At 46.3% G+C, this 17,361-nt stretch overlaps 2 protein-coding genes across 3 annotated transcripts; both read left to right on the forward strand.

The window, feature by feature from the left end:
- Window positions 1–869: 869 nt before the first annotated feature.
- Window positions 870–16,818, forward strand: LOC136476283 (putative elongation factor TypA-like SVR3, chloroplastic). Of its 2 annotated transcripts, none has more exons than XM_066474055.1 (14): window positions 870–1,146; window positions 3,588–3,694; window positions 5,046–5,249; window positions 5,642–5,818; window positions 5,922–6,074; window positions 6,946–7,035; window positions 8,188–8,322; window positions 8,408–8,524; window positions 9,009–9,160; window positions 9,235–9,319; window positions 9,477–9,571; window positions 15,477–15,642; window positions 15,724–15,919; window positions 16,288–16,818. In XM_066474055.1, exons 1-14 carry the CDS (start codon window positions 942–944, stop codon window positions 16,416–16,418), a joined length of 2,013 nt encoding a protein of 670 aa, XP_066330152.1. In that variant the 5' UTR covers window positions 870–941; the 3' UTR covers window positions 16,419–16,818. The 2 variants fall into 2 exon arrangements, with proteins under 2 accessions (XP_066330152.1, XP_066330151.1); XM_066474054.1 differs by having other exon boundaries at window positions 871–1,146; window positions 3,585–3,694.
- LOC136476285 (uncharacterized) lies at window positions 9,587–11,815 on the forward strand. Its single transcript, XM_066474056.1, has one exon. The coding sequence runs from the start codon at window positions 10,523–10,525 to the stop codon at window positions 11,651–11,653; it is 1,131 nt and encodes a 376-aa protein (XP_066330153.1). The 5' UTR covers window positions 9,587–10,522; the 3' UTR covers window positions 11,654–11,815.
- Window positions 16,819–17,361: the final 543 nt, after the last annotated feature.

Below are 17,361 nucleotides of genomic sequence, written 5' to 3' on the forward strand. Positions count from 1 at the left end.
ATTGCAGCACGAGCGCCGCAGCTTGAATCACGACACGGCAGATAGAAAAATATCAGCAGGTAGCCAGGTATAGACATATAGTCAGTCTCTCGGCCCGTGTACCCAAGTCTGAAGCCCATGTGCGGTTGCTAGTATATCATCCATACTGTATGTCAACTTGACAAAAGGTACTCCCGCCGTCTATGAATACATGCAATTCTACCACAGAATTACTCCATACTCCGTATGTTATAATATGTTTGACTAATTATTGATAAAAAAATATCAATAGTTATGATATCAAATAAATATTATTAAATTAGTTATGAAATATATTTTCATAATAAATTGATTTGAAGCTATAAATATGAATGCTATTCGGTAGAAGTTTGGTCAAATGTGAACTACTTTTTCTGACACGCAACTCATAGTTGCATGTTTTTCTAGATAGATGGAGTATAAGTCACTATTCAAGCACGCTGATAAGCCATGGTTGAAAGTACTGTTGGTTGATTTGATGCGAGAGAAAAATACTATTCGTTGGCTGAAAAAATATGACTTATAAGTCAAACAAGCCCAAGCGAACCGGGAGCCGTGAGACATTTTACTACTGCTACTCCGTACTCATTCGCTTTTACTGTGAATAACATCTTCTCTTTTTTTAGAAAAAATTATAAAGATAACGATGGAAGGAACGCTAAGCATATACTCGTGGTAAATAAAATGGAAAAGGCGAAAAAGAAGATGAATTTTCTCCCGCTTTTCCAAGGACCAAGATTGCGCGCCGGCGGCCGACGTGGCTTCCCTAGCAGCGGTACACTCACCCGAGTCAGGTAGCTTGGTGGCCGCAATCCGCCGGGGCTCCACCGCCACTCCCGACTCCCGCTCCCCGCCCGCCTTACAAAACCTCCTAACCCCATCCGCAGCCACCCGCCGCGGCACCCCCTCTACCACCGGCCACCATGCAGATGCAGACCCTCACCCTACGCGCCGGCCCCTCCGCCCGCCGCTCCACGCCGCCGTCGGCCAGCTCCGCGCACCTCGCCGCCTCCGGAAGGTGCCTGCTGCGTGCCCCCGGCTCGCTCCGACGCCGGAGAACCCGCTCTCTCAGGGCCTCTGCCTCTCTCGAGCAGGTCAAGGAAGTCGCCGGCTCCCCGGCTCCCTCCGGTAAACCAACTCCTGCTTCCTCTCTCTCTCTAATTTCTCAATTCCACGAACGGTGTTGTCAGTGGCGGAGGAAGAAATTAAATTGAGGTGTGGCGGGATGCCGAACTAGAGAATATAGCTACTTATTAGGTAGCATAAGATTTAAAACTAATGTTGCTTTGTATACATGTAAAATTTAATGAATTTCGTTCATCAAGCATGAAATATACAAACAAAAATATATAAATAATATATAGAAGAAATCTAACGTCAAAGAAGAATACTAAAAAGGTGCAAGTGAAATCAAGAGACAAACCGAGTGACAATGAAGCTTTAGTTGCGTCTAGGAGATCTAGGTAATTGCACTTTCCTATCTTTCTTCTTCTGGAATGCTTTCTTAATTTTCTCGAGGTCAATTTGTCATCCATGCGATCTTGCTTAAAAAGATAACAATAGAAACAATAAGCCTTATTCTTTTCGACACTGTATTCAAGCCAAGGATGTTTCTTGAACCACTTTTCATGAAAGCATCTATTTTTCCCTGTTTTAGGAAAATTATAACCAGTTGGTTGAGTTGGTCACTTTGCTATGTAAGCCCTCCTAACATCACTTCTAATGTCCACATGAAATCGATCAATTGGTATACGAAGTCCCGGATCAGTGATAATGTGATCTGGGTTGAACTGAGTTATAATACCTTCAGGCTGTGCATCAGATTCCACCATCTCAGCTTCTATATGATTTTCAATCTCCTCTTCTGCTTGTATGGTTGCCCTGTCCCTTTCGATCTCCTCTTCCACTGCATACACAGCCTGTTCAAACTCAGCATTTGAGTTATAGTCATCTTCCTCTCCTCCTTGGTCTTCAACATATGGAACATTTGCTGCTGCAGCTTCACGGGGAGAAAAATTGGAGGTGATGCCACTAGACCAAAAGGTCCTCAAATCTGCATTCGACCACACCAATCAGTAACTAAAGTGTATTAGGATTTATGAGCAGAAATTCCAATTAGTTTTATGTATCAAATGCGCCAATTGCCATCTATAACTCTATGAGATATTGAGATTACAGTATACCTTATTACCTTTTGTTTTGAGCCTTTTGGTATTGACCTTGCCCTTTTCTTTTGGATCCATGTTCTGTCAATAATATGGTTCAGAAATTAATCAACAAGTTATTAATTAATGACCCAACATTCCAACAAATACAATACAATAAACAATAGAATAAATTAAATTACCTTGATCGGCTGATCCCTGATGGAATTGGACAGAGAGAGGAGTATGAGCGTTGCCCTATCCTGCTGTCCATCGTTTGCAGTTTGCTGGTTCGTTCACTCCGGCGCTCGCGTGAATTGACGAAGGCGATGCCCAGGCCAGGGCCAGGACGGCGGAGCACCACTACCGATCCACGATGGGCGATGGCCAATGGCCGATTGATCGAGGAAGCTAGGGCACTGCGATGGGTATACGAAAGGTTCCGAACTTCTGAATGGCGGCTCTTGGTCTGTTCTCCATCGTAGCTCTCATGAGCAGTGCCTGGACCTGGACGCTATCTTAATTGGGCCCTTGCTAGCAAGCCACATAAGCCCACAAGCAGCCTGCAGCCCAGATATGATATACAAGATACCGATTCAGCTTTAAACATATTGTTCTTTTTCTTTAGAGCAGCAGACTAGCAGTTCTTGAACTCTTTGAAACATTCATGGCAGGAGGTGTGATTTTGGGGTATGAGTTCCAGGAAAATCAAGGTATGGCAAGCGCCATACCTTGCCATATGGGAAGCTCTGCCCCTGGGTGTTGTACGTTTTTTTTGCTTGATCAGTGAACGGCATCGAGGTTAGATTAGCACCCTCATGAGTTGATCACTGATTTACTTTCTGATTAGTAATTTAACATAGCGAGCTCATGAGTCCATTTCAGTGGGCTTCTGATGTGTTCTTTTGCGTAACTTGATAGCTCTTTCTGTCAGGCTCCACGGTTTTCTGTTCATGGAACGTTTGAGCAACCTATTGCTACAAGCCTACAACTCTGTTTGCCTGTTTCTGTAATTAGATGAACAAGTCACACAAGGATGCATTTCTCTCCATTGCAACAATCACGGGTTCAAGAAAGCTGATAGCTACCAAAGCCTTAATTAATGCATGATTGAGCAGTTAGTCCTTGGCGCTTAATGAAACTTGATGATAGATCGCCATATTGTTGGCTACACCATCGGGTTTTATCAAAGTAGTGACGTAGTGGTCCATATCAATGACATCTGCATTTTTATATCATGCCCTACACTTTGTGGAAATTCAAATTTCCAAATTCATCAATTTTCCTAGAAGCATTGAGTGACCGCTTATTGTCCCAAAATTTCCTTCAAGCCATTTTGTTGTCTATCTGCGTCGGCCAGCTTTCCTTCTTTTCTGTTGAAACAATGCCAATTTAATGTACATTCTTCACTGGATTATTCAGCAGGGAAGAGTAGTCAAACAACTAGAAGAGATGTGAGGAATATAGCAATTGTTGCTCATGTTGATCATGGGAAGACAACTTTGGTGGATTCAATGTTAAGGCAAGCCAAGGTACATTCTAGTATGCATTTGTTACCTTTGTGATTATGTTTATCAGAGATTTATTGCAAAGTGAATCTCTCCACCATTCAATCTATATGCTCACAGATATATCATGTTCAAGACTATTACCACCTTGAACTGTTGCTCCATATCTTTGTTGTAGCATGTTAATTGCCACTTATACAGAGTGATGGTGCTCCTATACTGACTGAACATCTGAATTTGTATTGGCTGGATTGTTTTTACTTGTTTTGCATGGATAGTCAACTATTATTTGTTTCCGTTGTTCGGTTAGTTAGTTTAGCAGAACTGCTTTAAATGGTCTAATACAAACATGTTAGGTTAGCATCTGGTATGTATTGTTTTCTCATCATCTGGTTGCTCAATCATTTGACTTTTATGAGAATTGAGTCTGAGAAAAAGATTGTGTTGGAAACCTAAAGTTGATCTCCCTTCAAACAGTATTTTTGACATTTAATATGTATACACACTTCTAGAAGCAGTCCCATAATTGGCAGTCATATAAGTACATAAAAACTAATTGATGGAACTTCAATTTTACTTCCCTGATTACAATTTTTGGGAAGTAAGACGGTTATTACTTGTGGATGCATGATACCAGAACTTTATCTCTTACTGAATACTTTTTTTGAACCTAAAATATAGCAGGGGAGGCCCCCACTGTAAAGTTTTATTTAAGATTAATCGAAACCCAACAACTGATCGAGAAACAACAAGGAGAAAAAACTGTACAAGAGCAGAAGCGAAGAAGGGGGGTCCGAGGTGGACCAGAGAAAAAACGACAACCCCACAACCGAAAATGGGAGAGAGCCAACAACATTAGACTAGGCTTGCTAAAAGGGATAAGAAAATCGATCTTTTAGAGTCACAGAGTCTAAGAGCCTGTAAATTAGCTTCATATCTCTTACTGAATACTGGCTTAAACAACCCTGTAAAATCTAGATGATTGTGGTGGGTGTGCTCTACTTGTCGAGACCTACAAATGGTCTAGAAACTACTTCCATCCATCCCACAAGAAGCCTATTGCTTAGTTTTATTCACTCAGTTTGGTTGGTTTCATTGAACTATCTGGATTGTTTATTAAGTAAAATAGTGTCTCTTTATTCAGTCTGGGGCATTACCTCAACAAGACTAGTAGACTACAAAAGTACAAATCAGTGTTAAATTAAAACATATTAAAGGAGTTTATAACAACGGAGACGAGATAAATTATAAACCATTTGTTGAACTTGCTTTAATCGGATCACCGTTCTCTCACCATGTTGTAGCAAAAATCAGTATTGCATTTACTGTGAAATGATCTCCTTGTTGGATTAAACTAATTGCTTAACTTATGCAGGTTTTCCGAGATAATCAAGTTGTGCAGGAAAGAATAATGGACTCCAATGACCTAGAACGGGAAAGAGGAATCACGATTCTGAGCAAGAATACATCAATAACCTATAAGGGCACTAAAATCAATATAATTGATACTCCTGGGCATTCAGATTTTGGCGGGGAGGTTGAGCGTGTTCTCAACATGGTGGAAGGAGTTCTGCTAGTGGTACTAGCTACTTGACTTTGTTTTATTTCCCAAACAGTGACTTTTTTCTCCTTTCATGTTTTGGTTATTTTTGGACTTGACACATTTTTTAGGATTTTTATGTGCTTTACTGCAGTTAGTTGTCCCATACATAGTCATGGGATGCTACCAATTTTTTACATGCCTTTTGTATATATTCAATCAAACATTGTACTCGCATTATGTGTACATATTCCCTTTTTCGCTGCATGGTATCAAGCCCCTATCAAACTGGTTTTCTGAATAGTGTATTAATCTACATTGAGGAAACAAGTGTATATCCTCCTTTTTTAAGAAAAAAACAGTAGGTAGACCACTAATGTGGTATATATTGTATATAACCTCTACTTAATTGAAGCTTATCTGCTATATAGGTTGATTCTGTAGAGGGGCCTATGCCACAGACAAGGTTTGTTCTGAAGAAAGCTCTAGAATTTGGACATGCTGTTGTTGTAGTTGTAAACAAGATCGACCGACCTACTGCTCGTCCTGAGTTTGTGGTGAATTCAACATTTGAACTATTTATTGAATTAAATGCAACTGATGAACAGGTAAATAATTATGGCTATCCTATTGTTCATATAATTTGTTTTCAGTTTATCAACACGCGTCTTGTCCTAATCCACATGTTCATGTTTTATTTCAACATGCCAGTGTGATTTCCAAACAGTCTATGCAAGTGGAATTAAAGGAAAGGCTGGTCTATCTCCAGATAATTTAGCTGATGACCTAGGACCCCTTTTTGAGGCAATTCTTAGATGCATACCAGAGCCACGCATTGAGAAAGATGGTGCCCTGCAAATGCTTGTGAGTTACAAATTTTATTCTTTTCATTCTTTATTTCTGGTGCATCATATTCTGTTTCTGATTTGCATGGTTGGTGCTTGAATATTGTTCACAGTCCACACATTTCATTTTCATGGATGCAGTGTATGTGTATGAGTCGTGGTTTTAGCAGCTTCTCTAAAAATGCTTCCTTTACTAGCAACTATCGATTTTGTTTCATGAATTGTGCCTCCTAAACTGTAGAACAATAGTTTCTTTTCTGTTTTGTTTGTTAATGTACCGTCATATGTGGTGAAACTTTAAATTTCATGCTTAACCAATTATACGAATCAAATATGAGCAACAGCGTTATCCTAAAATGCTGAAAGCCATGTCATGGAAAATTAATTTATAGGTGTTTCTTGTTGATGACTGATATCTGGCATTCACTAAAAGTGAAAACTTCATTGAAAATTAATTACTTCCGACATTCACAATCAAGAAATGAGTGAGGCTTTGTTGTTGTTGTTGTTGTTGTTGTTGTTGTATTCACAATCAAGAAATTGTTGTATTATTATTATTTTTATTACTCTTGGATTTGTAAGTCTCCAATCTCGATTCATGTTCACAGCTGATCTCTCCCAAACTAGTGTCACATGGACACTCATTTCTACTAAAAGGGTGCCATTGCTAATTTGAACACGAAACTCACCAAACACATAATATGAATACCTTATCTATTTTGTTGCTTCTTCCAGGCTTCATGCTTATAAAGCTCCAATTGTTTTATCATGAAAATTTTTCTGTTGAGATGGCTTTCTGGCTTCTCAACATGTTTTGGTGTTCACAGCCTATATCTGCACTTATCTTTCATTGCCTCCATATCAATGCTTAATTGCTGGCTTCTATGAAGGTATCTAATACTGAATATGATGAGCACAAAGGAAGAATAGCAATTGGACGGCTGCATGCAGGAGAACTTCAGCGTGGCATGGAGGTCAAGGTATAAATCTGCTCTGCTTGTGCATATTTTGGCATAATAATGTGAACATGAACATTCCAGTTAGAAAGTTATATAAAACGTGGTAGTATCACAGACAGGCTCAACCAAAGGAGAGATTAAAATTTCTGCTGAGTGAAAATATCCATTTACAGTGAGGTGTTATATGGTTCTTTACTACATATATGTTGGATAAAGTATTACTGAGTCGATGCTACAATGCTGGTAAATTTCATTTGCAATATAATAAAATGTATAGCATTTTTTATGAGTACCTGAGTTTTGCCTTCTCTATTTGAGATTGGCGCCTTATGATTCATCTCAAATTTCTTGAGGAAGTCTGTGAGTAAAGCAAATCATATATAAGATAAAAGGAACTGCTGGGATTAATTGAGGCCTGAGCAGCCTCCACATCCCTTTATCTTACATTTTAGAAGCTCATTTGGTGCATTCTATTTTTCAAATTTTATCCTTGTGATCCCAACATGCATGTGAGCAAATGTTATGATATAGTCAGAAATTATTGTGTTTTATGTGAACGAACTGATAGCTTGGTGGCTCACTGTTGTGCAACGAACCGGTTGTGAGTTTGGCTCCCAGACTTGCATGTGGGTGAGCAAATATGTGTGGTGGGCAGTGGTTAGATGTGCCCAATAGTGGTGCTCCTCGGTCGAGTTTGTGCCCAGATGCTGCACTAAAAAATGGCCCTCGCTGTATGCAGCCTTCGGGGCCCCTTGCTGGCCCAAAGTGATTATGGTTTCTACCTCTCAAACAATGCCGTTGGGGCAGTCTTCCCTTGGGGTTAAGTTTTTTTTTTGTGTGTTTTATAAATGAAAGTATTGTGATATATTGGGTCTTCAGATTCAGTTTCTCGTTATATGTATTTCATCTATTGAAGGATCTGAGTCTAGCTCAATCCATGGAAGGTGTGGCTTAACCCTGCACCACCCAGGTTTGGATCCTCTTCGACTCAAATTCGGTTACATATTTCTTCTTATATACAATGCCACATGGTTCCTCCTTGTTGGTCAAGTTTTTATTTCATCTATTGGTTCCAAAGTCTATTAAGTCTTCTTTTGAATAAAATTAGAAATTTTTCTTCACCTGTTATCATATTATTGCAGTAGAGTTTCTATTGATTAAGATATTTTTCAGGTTTGTACACCAGACGATGCTTGCAGGGTTAGTAAAGTAAGTGAGCTTTTTGTTTATCAGAACTTCAGCCGCGTCCCCGTTGAATCTGTTAGTGCTGGTGACATTTGTGCTGTATGTGGAATGGATGATATCATGGTAGGTGTCTGTGCATTCACATTCATTATTCAATCAGTTCATATTTATACTTATAACATGATTCTATATGCTTTGGACTATCCAGATTGGGGAAACTATAGCTGATAAAGTTACAGGAACACCATTGCCCACTATCAAAGTGGAGGAGCCAACAGTCAGAATGTCTTTCTCCATCAATACATCACCTTTTGTTGGACGGGAGGTATGTCTATCCTCCATGCTAACAAAAAATATGTTATATCTACTTCCTAACATGCTCTTCTGTGTTAAAGATTTGGGAAATCCATAAAATATACCCTGATTACTCCATATGATCTCTTGTATTCTGTATTCGTTGTTCTAAATTCGTGCAGTCAACCTTCTAGAAGCCATAATTATAGATAAAAAGGTTTTCTCAGTTTTCACGTTAAAATGGTATTTTGTACACTTGCATTAAAAGTACTTTGGCATTGTTATGCTTCAATAATTTTTGTTAACTACAATAAGGAAACTAATAATCGAAAGTCGGTATTGTTAAGCTAAATTTCTTCTATATCTTAATGAATTGTGTAAATGATTGCCCTCCATGATAGTGTCCTTACATCTCTTGTGAAATACTATACCATGTTAAATATAATGCAATAGTTTGGTTTATTCTCTTTCTAGAATACTGACAAATTTACTTCTTCTCATTCTCTTTATTATAGGGGAAATACGTTACTAGCCGAAATCTCCGTGACAGGTTGTATCGCGAGCTCGAAAGGAATTTGGCTATGAAAGTAAAAGACGGGGAAACTGCTGATACATTTCTTGTTAGTGGCAGAGGCACACTGCATCTCACAATATTGATAGAGAATATGTGAGAACTTAAATTTGGTAGTTTCATTAATTGAGTGACTTTTGGTTGTCTTAAGAACAATGTGAACTTTGCAGGCGGAGAGAAGGATATGAATTTATGATTGGACCTCCAAAGGTCATAAACAAGACAGTGGATGGAAAACTACTAGAGCCTTATGAGGTAAGTCTATACTTTATTGTATATAGAGAGTTGGAATACATTTATTTACTGATTTATTAGCAACAAACCTCTTCTTTTATTACTTCATTATTCCTGGAACTCCTTTGTCCTTAGTTCCCAACTTCCCATTTAATTAATATGTGTTGTTATGCTACAGATAGCTGCTGTTGAGGTTCCAGAGGAGTCCATGGGATCAGTTGTTGAGCTTTTGGGGAAAAGGCGTGGACAAATGGTTGACATGGAAGCTGACGGGTTTGTGCCTACTTTCATTATCTCATCAAATCGGTGAAATGCTTGTTTACAATCTGTATACTATTTTGATATAGGAATGGCTATAAGACTAGTGCCAATATTCTTCCGACTTATCACGCTTCAACTGGTTTCAACCTTAAGAGTCCAGTGCTTCAGTCCAGCATTTCCATCCTTGAGTGACATACAGTATTTGTTTTCAACACAATATTTTTATAACTACTAGTACTAAGTAAGGGTGTAAAAGTAAGTTTCATAATCCATGCACCAATCTAAGTGAATACAGTATGGGACTAAGAGTAAACTTAATTAAATACTCTTAGCGTCATGTATATTTGGAACACTTTTATTTGAGGAAAAAACTGAAACTTCAATATGAACCTATCCAAACTAACAAAACCCAACAGACTGGTCAATTTTCTGTGAGTTCAACAATGGTCAGTTGTCACGTGGGGACGCACATATGCCAGGAATAGAAGGGCCCGGGATGCCAGGCGTGCAGCAGCGCGCCAGGGCGACGCGGCCGCCGCGGTCACCGCGGCAGGCACCAGCGCAGGGCTTGGTTTAGGAAGTGGCTAGAATAAAGGGAAGCCAATCAAGGGAATGGCTAGAATAAAGGAAAGCCAATCAAGGGGTCCTCTAATTTAGGAGTGATTTGTTAGTCTGTTAAGGCTATGGCTTATAAGAGTCCTTGTAATCCATCATTTGAGGGTAAGCAAGAACAATTACTTCTCCTTCTTCACCTCTTAACAGAACGGGCGCTGAGGGGTAAAACCTCGCCCCAACACGGATCACGGCTACGAACTACGTAGCCGGGGTGCGCCTACCCTACCCCTCGACGCCCTTGACAACCTGGTATCATGGTCTAGGCGATCTAGTTCATCTCGTGCCTCTTCGCCAACACCAGCCGCCGCACCATCCTCAGCCGCCGTGCCGTTCCCTCGCGTCGACGCCATGGGCGACAACACCGTCAACCACGCCGCCAACGCTGCCTTGCAGGCGACATTGGACTCCCTGGTCGCGTCCATCCGGACCCTCCAGACGTCTGTGGAGGCCAACGCCCAGGCCATCCAGCTCCTGGACGCCGCGCTTCCGCCGCCGTGTGGATCGTCACACTCCGCACACTCTGGGTCGGGGGAGCATCACCAGGACCGGCCGCCGCGTTTCCAAAAGCTCGACTTTCCGCGCTACAATGGCAAGTCGGATCCCCTGATCTTTATCAATCGCTGTGAATCTTATTTTCATCAACAGCGAATCATGGAGGAGGAGAAAGTATGGATGGCGTCGTACAACCTTGAGGACGGCGCTCAGCTGTGGTACTACCAAGTCCAGCAGGACAAGGGTACTCCTTCCTGGTGCCAGTTCACGGAGCTCCTCCACCTGCGCTTTGGGCCTCCCCTCCGATCCAACCCCCTCGGCGAATTGGCGGCTTGCCACCGAACCGGTACTGTGGCGGATTACCAGGACAGGTTCCAGGCCCTGCTTCCTCGCGCGGGCCGCTTGGACGAGGCACAACGCGTCCAGCTGTTCACCGCCGGCCTCCTTCCACCACTCAGCCATGATGTGGAGATCCACAATCCCCAGTCGCTGGTGGCGGCCATGAGCCTCGCCCGCAAGATCGACTTGCGGAACAGCTACGTCGCGCCCGCCGCACGTGTCCCCCCGCGCGATCGGCCGCTCCTGCAGGCGCCCGCACCACGACTCGCCCTACCGGCGCCCTCGGCGGACAAGGCGGACAAGGCCGCGCCGGCCACGATCACCGTGGAGGGCCGGCCGGTTCGGCGGCTGACTCAGGCAGAACAGGAAGAGCGTCGTCGCCTCGGTCTCTACTACAACTACGATGAAAAGTTCGGTCCGGGCACAATCGGGTCTGCAAACGACTGTTCCTCCTCGACAGCGTCATCGAGGACGACACCGACGACGGGGCCGCTGCTGCTGAAGACGCCACCGTGGAGGAGACCCCGCACTTCTCCCTCAACGCGATCGCTGGGGTGTCCTTCAGCGACACCATGCAGATCCAGGTGGCCGTGGGCGCCGCCGTCTTCACCGCGCTCCTCGACTCGGGATCCACGCACAACTTCATAGCCGAGGACGCGGCCCTCCGTACCGGAGCTGCCTCTGCAGCGTCGCCCACGCCTCACGGCGACCGTGGCGAATGGCGAGCGCGTCTCCTGCCCTGGTGTCATTCGGCAGGCACCGCTCACCATCGACAACGACACGTTCCGCGTCGATCTCTTCGTGATGCCACTCGCCTGGGTACGACCTGGTCCTCAGCACGCAGTGGCTGCGACCTTGGGGCCGGTGCTCTGGGACTTCAGCGCGCGGAAGATGTCTTTCCAGCGTCAGGGGCGCGCCGTGTGCTGGACGGGCGTGGCGGCAACCAGCGCGCCAGGCGTCCGCACCACGATAGCCAGCGAGTCCCTCCTGGACGAACTGCTGGCATCCTTCGGGGACGTCTTCGCTGAGCCCCAGGGGCTTCCGCCTCCGCGTGCCCGCGACCACAGCATCGTCCTCAAGCCGGGCGCGCAGCCGGTGGTGGTCCGGCTGTACCGGTACCCTGCGTCCCACAAGGACGAATTGGAACGGCAATGCGCCGCCATGTTGGAGCAGGGCATCATCCGCAGCAGCGCGTCGGTGTTTTCTTCGCCGGTCCTCCTAGTCAGGAAGGCGGAGGGATCCTGGCGCTTCTGCGTCGACTACCGCGCCCTGAACGCCCTCACCGTCAAGGACGCGTTCCCCATTCCCGTAGTGGACGAACTGCTCGACGAACTCCACGGCGCCCGATTCTTCTCCAAGCTGGACCTTCGCTCCGGGTACCACCAAGTTCGCATGCGGCCGGGTGATGTCCACAACACGGCGTTCCGTACACACGAGGGCCTCTACGAGTTCTTGGTGATGCCGTTCGGGCTGTGCAACGCCCCAGCGACATTCCAGGCGCTCATGAATGACGTCCTGTGCCCCTTTCCTCCGTCGGTTTATCCTTGTCTTCTTTGACGACATTTTGATATACAGCAAGACATGGGCCGACCACCTTCGCTACCTCCGCGCCGTCCTCTCCACGCTGCGCCAGCACCACCTCTTCATCAAGCGGGCGAAGTGCACCTTCGGCGTCGCCTCCGTTTCGTATCTCGGTCACGTCATCTCCGAGGCGGGCGTCGCCATGGATCCGGCCAAGGTGCAGGCCATCCATGACTGGCCGGTGCCCCGTTCGGCGCGGGCAGTTCGCGGTTTCCTCGGCTTGGCCGGGTACTACCGCAAATTCGTCCACAATTTCGGCTCCGTCGCCGCGCCGCTGACCGCCCTCCTCAAGAAGGAAGGGTTCTCCTGGACCGACGCAGCCGCCGCGGCCTTCGACGCGCTTAAGGCGGCGGTCACCTCGGCCCCGATCCTGGCGATGCCGGACTTCGCCAAGGACTTCGTCGTGGAATGCGACGCTTCTTCGCACGGGTTTGGCGCAGTGCTCATCCAGGACGGCACACCCGATTGCGTTCTTCAGGCCGCCCCGTCGCGCCACGCCATCGCTCCCTCGCCGCCTATGAGCGGGAGCTCATCGGCCTCGTCCATGCCATACGGCACTGGCGACCGTACCTCTGGGGCCGCCGATTCCTCGTCAAGACGGATCATTACAGCCTCAAGTACCTGTTGGATCAGCGTCTCGCCACGATTCCCCAGCACCACTGGGTAGGGAAGCTGTTGGGCTTCGACTTCTCCGTCGAGTACAAACCGGGCGCGGCGAACGTGGTGGCGGACGCCTTGTCTCGCCGCGACACGGACTGAGGGGGTCATTTTCGCCATCTCCGCCCCGCGTTTCGACTTCGTCACGCGCCTCCGTCAAGCGCAGGACACCGACCCTGCCCTCGTCGCCATACGGGACGAGCTCCTGTGCAGGCTCCCGCGACGCACCATGGACGCTCGTCGACGGCAGTGGTCCAGTTCGGTGGCCGCCTCTACATTCCCCCGGCGTCACCGCTCGTCCAGGAGATCATGGTGGCCATGCACGAGGACGGGCATGAAGGGGTCCAGCGCACACTACATCGCCTCCGCCGCGACTTTCATTTTCCTAACATGCGACAGCTGGTGCAGGACCTCGTGCGCTCGTGCGTGACATGTCAGAGGTACAAATCGGAGCACCTCCACCCTGCAGGACTGCTCCTTCCCCTGCCAGTACCCCAGGGTGTCTGGACGGACATCGCGCTCGACTTCGTGGAGGCATTGCCGCGCGTCCGTGGCAAGTCCAGTCATCTTGACTGGTGGTGGACAGGTTCAGCAAGTACTGCCACTTCATTCCCCTAGCACACCTGTACTCCACCGAGTCCGTCGCGCAAGCCTTCTTCACCGACATCGTGCGGCTTCACGGCGTTCCCCAGTCCATGGTGTCTGACCGCGATCTGGTCTTCACGTCGACGTTCTGGCGAGAGCTCTTGCGCCTGATGGGCGCCAAGCTCCACATGACCTCGGCTTTCCACCCTCAGTCCGATGGCTAGTCAGAAGCTGCCAACCGCGTCATCGTCATGTACCTGCGTTGCCTCACCGGCGATCGCCCTCGACATTGGTTGCACTGGTTGCCATGGGCGGAGTACGTCTACAACACCGCCTACCAGTCCTCGTTGTGGGACATGTCGTTCCGCGTCGTCTACGGGCGTGATCCTCCGACCATCCGGTCTTATGAGCCGGGGGACACACGGGTGGCCGCCGTCGCCAGGAACATGGAGGAGCGTGACGAGTTCCTGGCGGGCATCCGTTATCGCCTGGAGCAGGCACAGGCGGTCCAGAAGAAGCACTACGACAAGCTCCACCGTCATGTCGCGTATCAGGTGGGCGATTGGGCCCTCCTTCGTCTTCGTCAGCGAGCAGCATCGTCCATTCCCTAGGCCGTCACTGGCAAGCTCAAGCCGCGCTACTTCGGGCCCTACCGCGTCGTCGAACTCATCAATGACGTCGCTGTCCTGCTTGGCCCTTCCGCCTCGCGCTCGGCTGCACGATGTGTTCCACATCGGCCTCCTCAAGAAGTTCCGCGGGCCGCCACCGGATGCTCCACCACCACTGCCCCCCATCCACCATGGTGCGTCAGTTCCAGAGCCGGAGCGGGCCGTGCGGCACGATTGGCGCGCGGCGTGCGCCAGGTCCTTGTCCAGTGGAAGGGCGAGTCGGCTGCATCGGCTACATGGGAAGACGTCGAGGCCTTCACCGCCAAGTATCCGGACTTCCAGCTCGAGGACGAGCTGCTCCTCGACGGGGGGAGAGATGTCATGTGGGGACGCACATATGCCAGGAATAGAAGGGCCTGGGATGCCAGGCGTGCAGCAGCGCGCCAGGGCGACGCGGCCGCCGCGGTCACCGCGGCAGGCACCAGCGCAGGGCTCGGTTTAGGAAGTGGCTAGAATAAAGGGAAGCCAATCAAGGGAATGGCTAGAATAAAGGAAAGCCAATCAAGGGGTCCTCTAATTTAGGAGTGATTTGTTAGAGTCTGTTAAGGCTATGGCCTATAAGAGTCCTTGTAATCCATCATTTGAGGGTAAGCAAGAACAATTACTTCTCCTTCTTCACCTCTTAACAGAACGGGCGCTGAGGGGTAAAACCTCGCCCCAACACGGATCACGGCTACGAACTACGTAGCCGGGGTGCGCCTACCCTACCCCTCGACGCCCTTGACATCAGTTTGCACAATTTAGTTGGGAGCTGCTATGTCCTTAATTATGAATCATTTATCTTATCTGCTGACAGGGTAGAAATCGTGCAACAGGTGAATTGCTCTAGTTTATGAAAAAAATCAGTTTTGAATTAAAAGGGGATTAAGATAAGCTTAATTATTGACTTGGCTTGTATTAATCATATTATACTCCAGTCTTTTGCGTTCTGCTTTGTGTTATTGAGTCACTGCCTTGATGAGTATCATTTTGAATGGTAGGCCGGAGGGAACAACATTGCTGAAATACAAGATTCCTACCAGAGGCCTCATTGGACTTCGGAATGCAATTCTTACAGCTTCTCGTGGCAGAGCTATACTGAACACAATCTTTGACAGCTATGGCCCATGGGCTGGGGATCTTAGCTCACGTGATCAGGGATCCTTGGTATGAATAAGTTCAAAATAAAAGCAGTGAGGTTTTCTCTTACATTTTCCCCAGCATCTAACTTCCAATAAAATGATATAGGTTGCTTTTGAAGATGGAAGCACTACTTCTTACGCACTTCTTAATGCACAAGAAAGAGGTGTGTTGTTTGTCCAACCAGGGCAGGATGTTTACAAAGGTCAAATTGTTGGTATCCATCAAAGACCTGGTGATTTAGCACTTAATGTGTGCAAGAAAAAGGCTGCTACAAATGTTCGTTCCAACAAGGAAACTACAGGTAATAATTTATTTTCTCTGAGCACTTGGCAGTTTGATGGTTTTCTTTTTTTGCTGATACCAGACCTGCAACCTTTTAATTCTTATATATGACGAAATTTGTGTACTGTGTCTGTGAGTTCTCTTCTGAAAAGCTTTCCAATTTAGCTACTGCAAAATAAATGTTAAAATTTTGGAACAAGAAAGAGTAGAGATCTTGGAATATAGTCATGTATTGCAGGCAATGTAGGTTGTTCTTCCTGAGAAGCAGCAAGTGCTGAAATGAGCAACATATACATGGAAATGCTTTAATACTATACCAATATTTGTATCTATTGACTCTTAGGTTTTGATCCAAGTGCTGAATTCTGTGTGTTTCATATTTTGCAGTGGTTCTTGATGAAGCTTTAAGCTACAGTTTGGATGACTGCATAGAGTTTATCCAAGAAGATGAGCTAGTGGAGGTTACTCCTGCAAGCATCCGCATGTGCAAGAACCCTAAAATTTCAAAGAAAAAGTAAAATTATCGCATCGTTTTTCTCAAGGCGTCAGCTTCAGATAGGAGCTGCATGCTCCATTGCCAGGTCTGGTATGACGGCTGCATGGCGTCCCACACAAGTTAGTAATCAGGCTATTTTTGGTGGTCTACAGACAAAAACTAAAGGTTGCCAGATTGAGATATAGGCTTATACGGCAGTTTTGTGATGATTAAATCAGCTGATTAGTCTGTCGGAGTAGCATTTTGGGCCCGCCGATAAGGCGTGCACTATTTCCACAGCAATCTCAGCTGTTACACATATATTTGTAGGTCGTATATAGGTACTGTACATGATTAAACAAACTCCTGGGCAATTATGAACTGAATATTTAAGGGAAGAACTTTTTTTTTTAAATCAGATTATAGGGAAGAATATAGCATTACACTGTTTGCTTGGGCTACTTTTCAGCCATGGAACAGTGTTTTCCTCAAACAACATGTTGAAATTTGGCTTTTGCTGATGCTTATGCTGAAATGTTGTGAGAGGAAAACACCGGGAAGGATAGGGCTACAAATAAGTAATGTTTACATTAGTGGGTGGCTTTCCACCACTGAATAATAAACTTCCTAAGTCACCGCAGAGTGCAAGCTGCTTACATCCTAGTCCCCTAGCTACAAAAAAAATTGGTGGTGCAGTCCCCTGGCACAGCTTCTCCTCGCTACAAGCTGAGCCCCCAGCATATCTCCGAACAGCTTCTTGACCAGAGACTAGAAACTGTTGCTCCATGCTCTTTGGCTCCGAATGATTCCTGAGTTAGTTCTTGACCAGAGAGTAATCTTCTACTTACAGATCAATGAGCAGCCACCGCCCAGCGTTCTGGTGGCCATGTTGCCAAAGTCCGGCACCGCGCAGTTGGTCGGCACTTTAGCCAGTAAAGACCTGCAGAAGTCATCAAGGTCTCCTGCCATGGCGCCAGTGTTGGGCA

Source organism: Miscanthus floridulus, chromosome 8 (genome assembly GCF_019320115.1).
Source record: "Miscanthus floridulus cultivar M001 chromosome 8, ASM1932011v1, whole genome shotgun sequence".
NCBI classification, from domain to species: Eukaryota; Viridiplantae; Streptophyta; class Magnoliopsida; order Poales; family Poaceae; genus Miscanthus; species Miscanthus floridulus.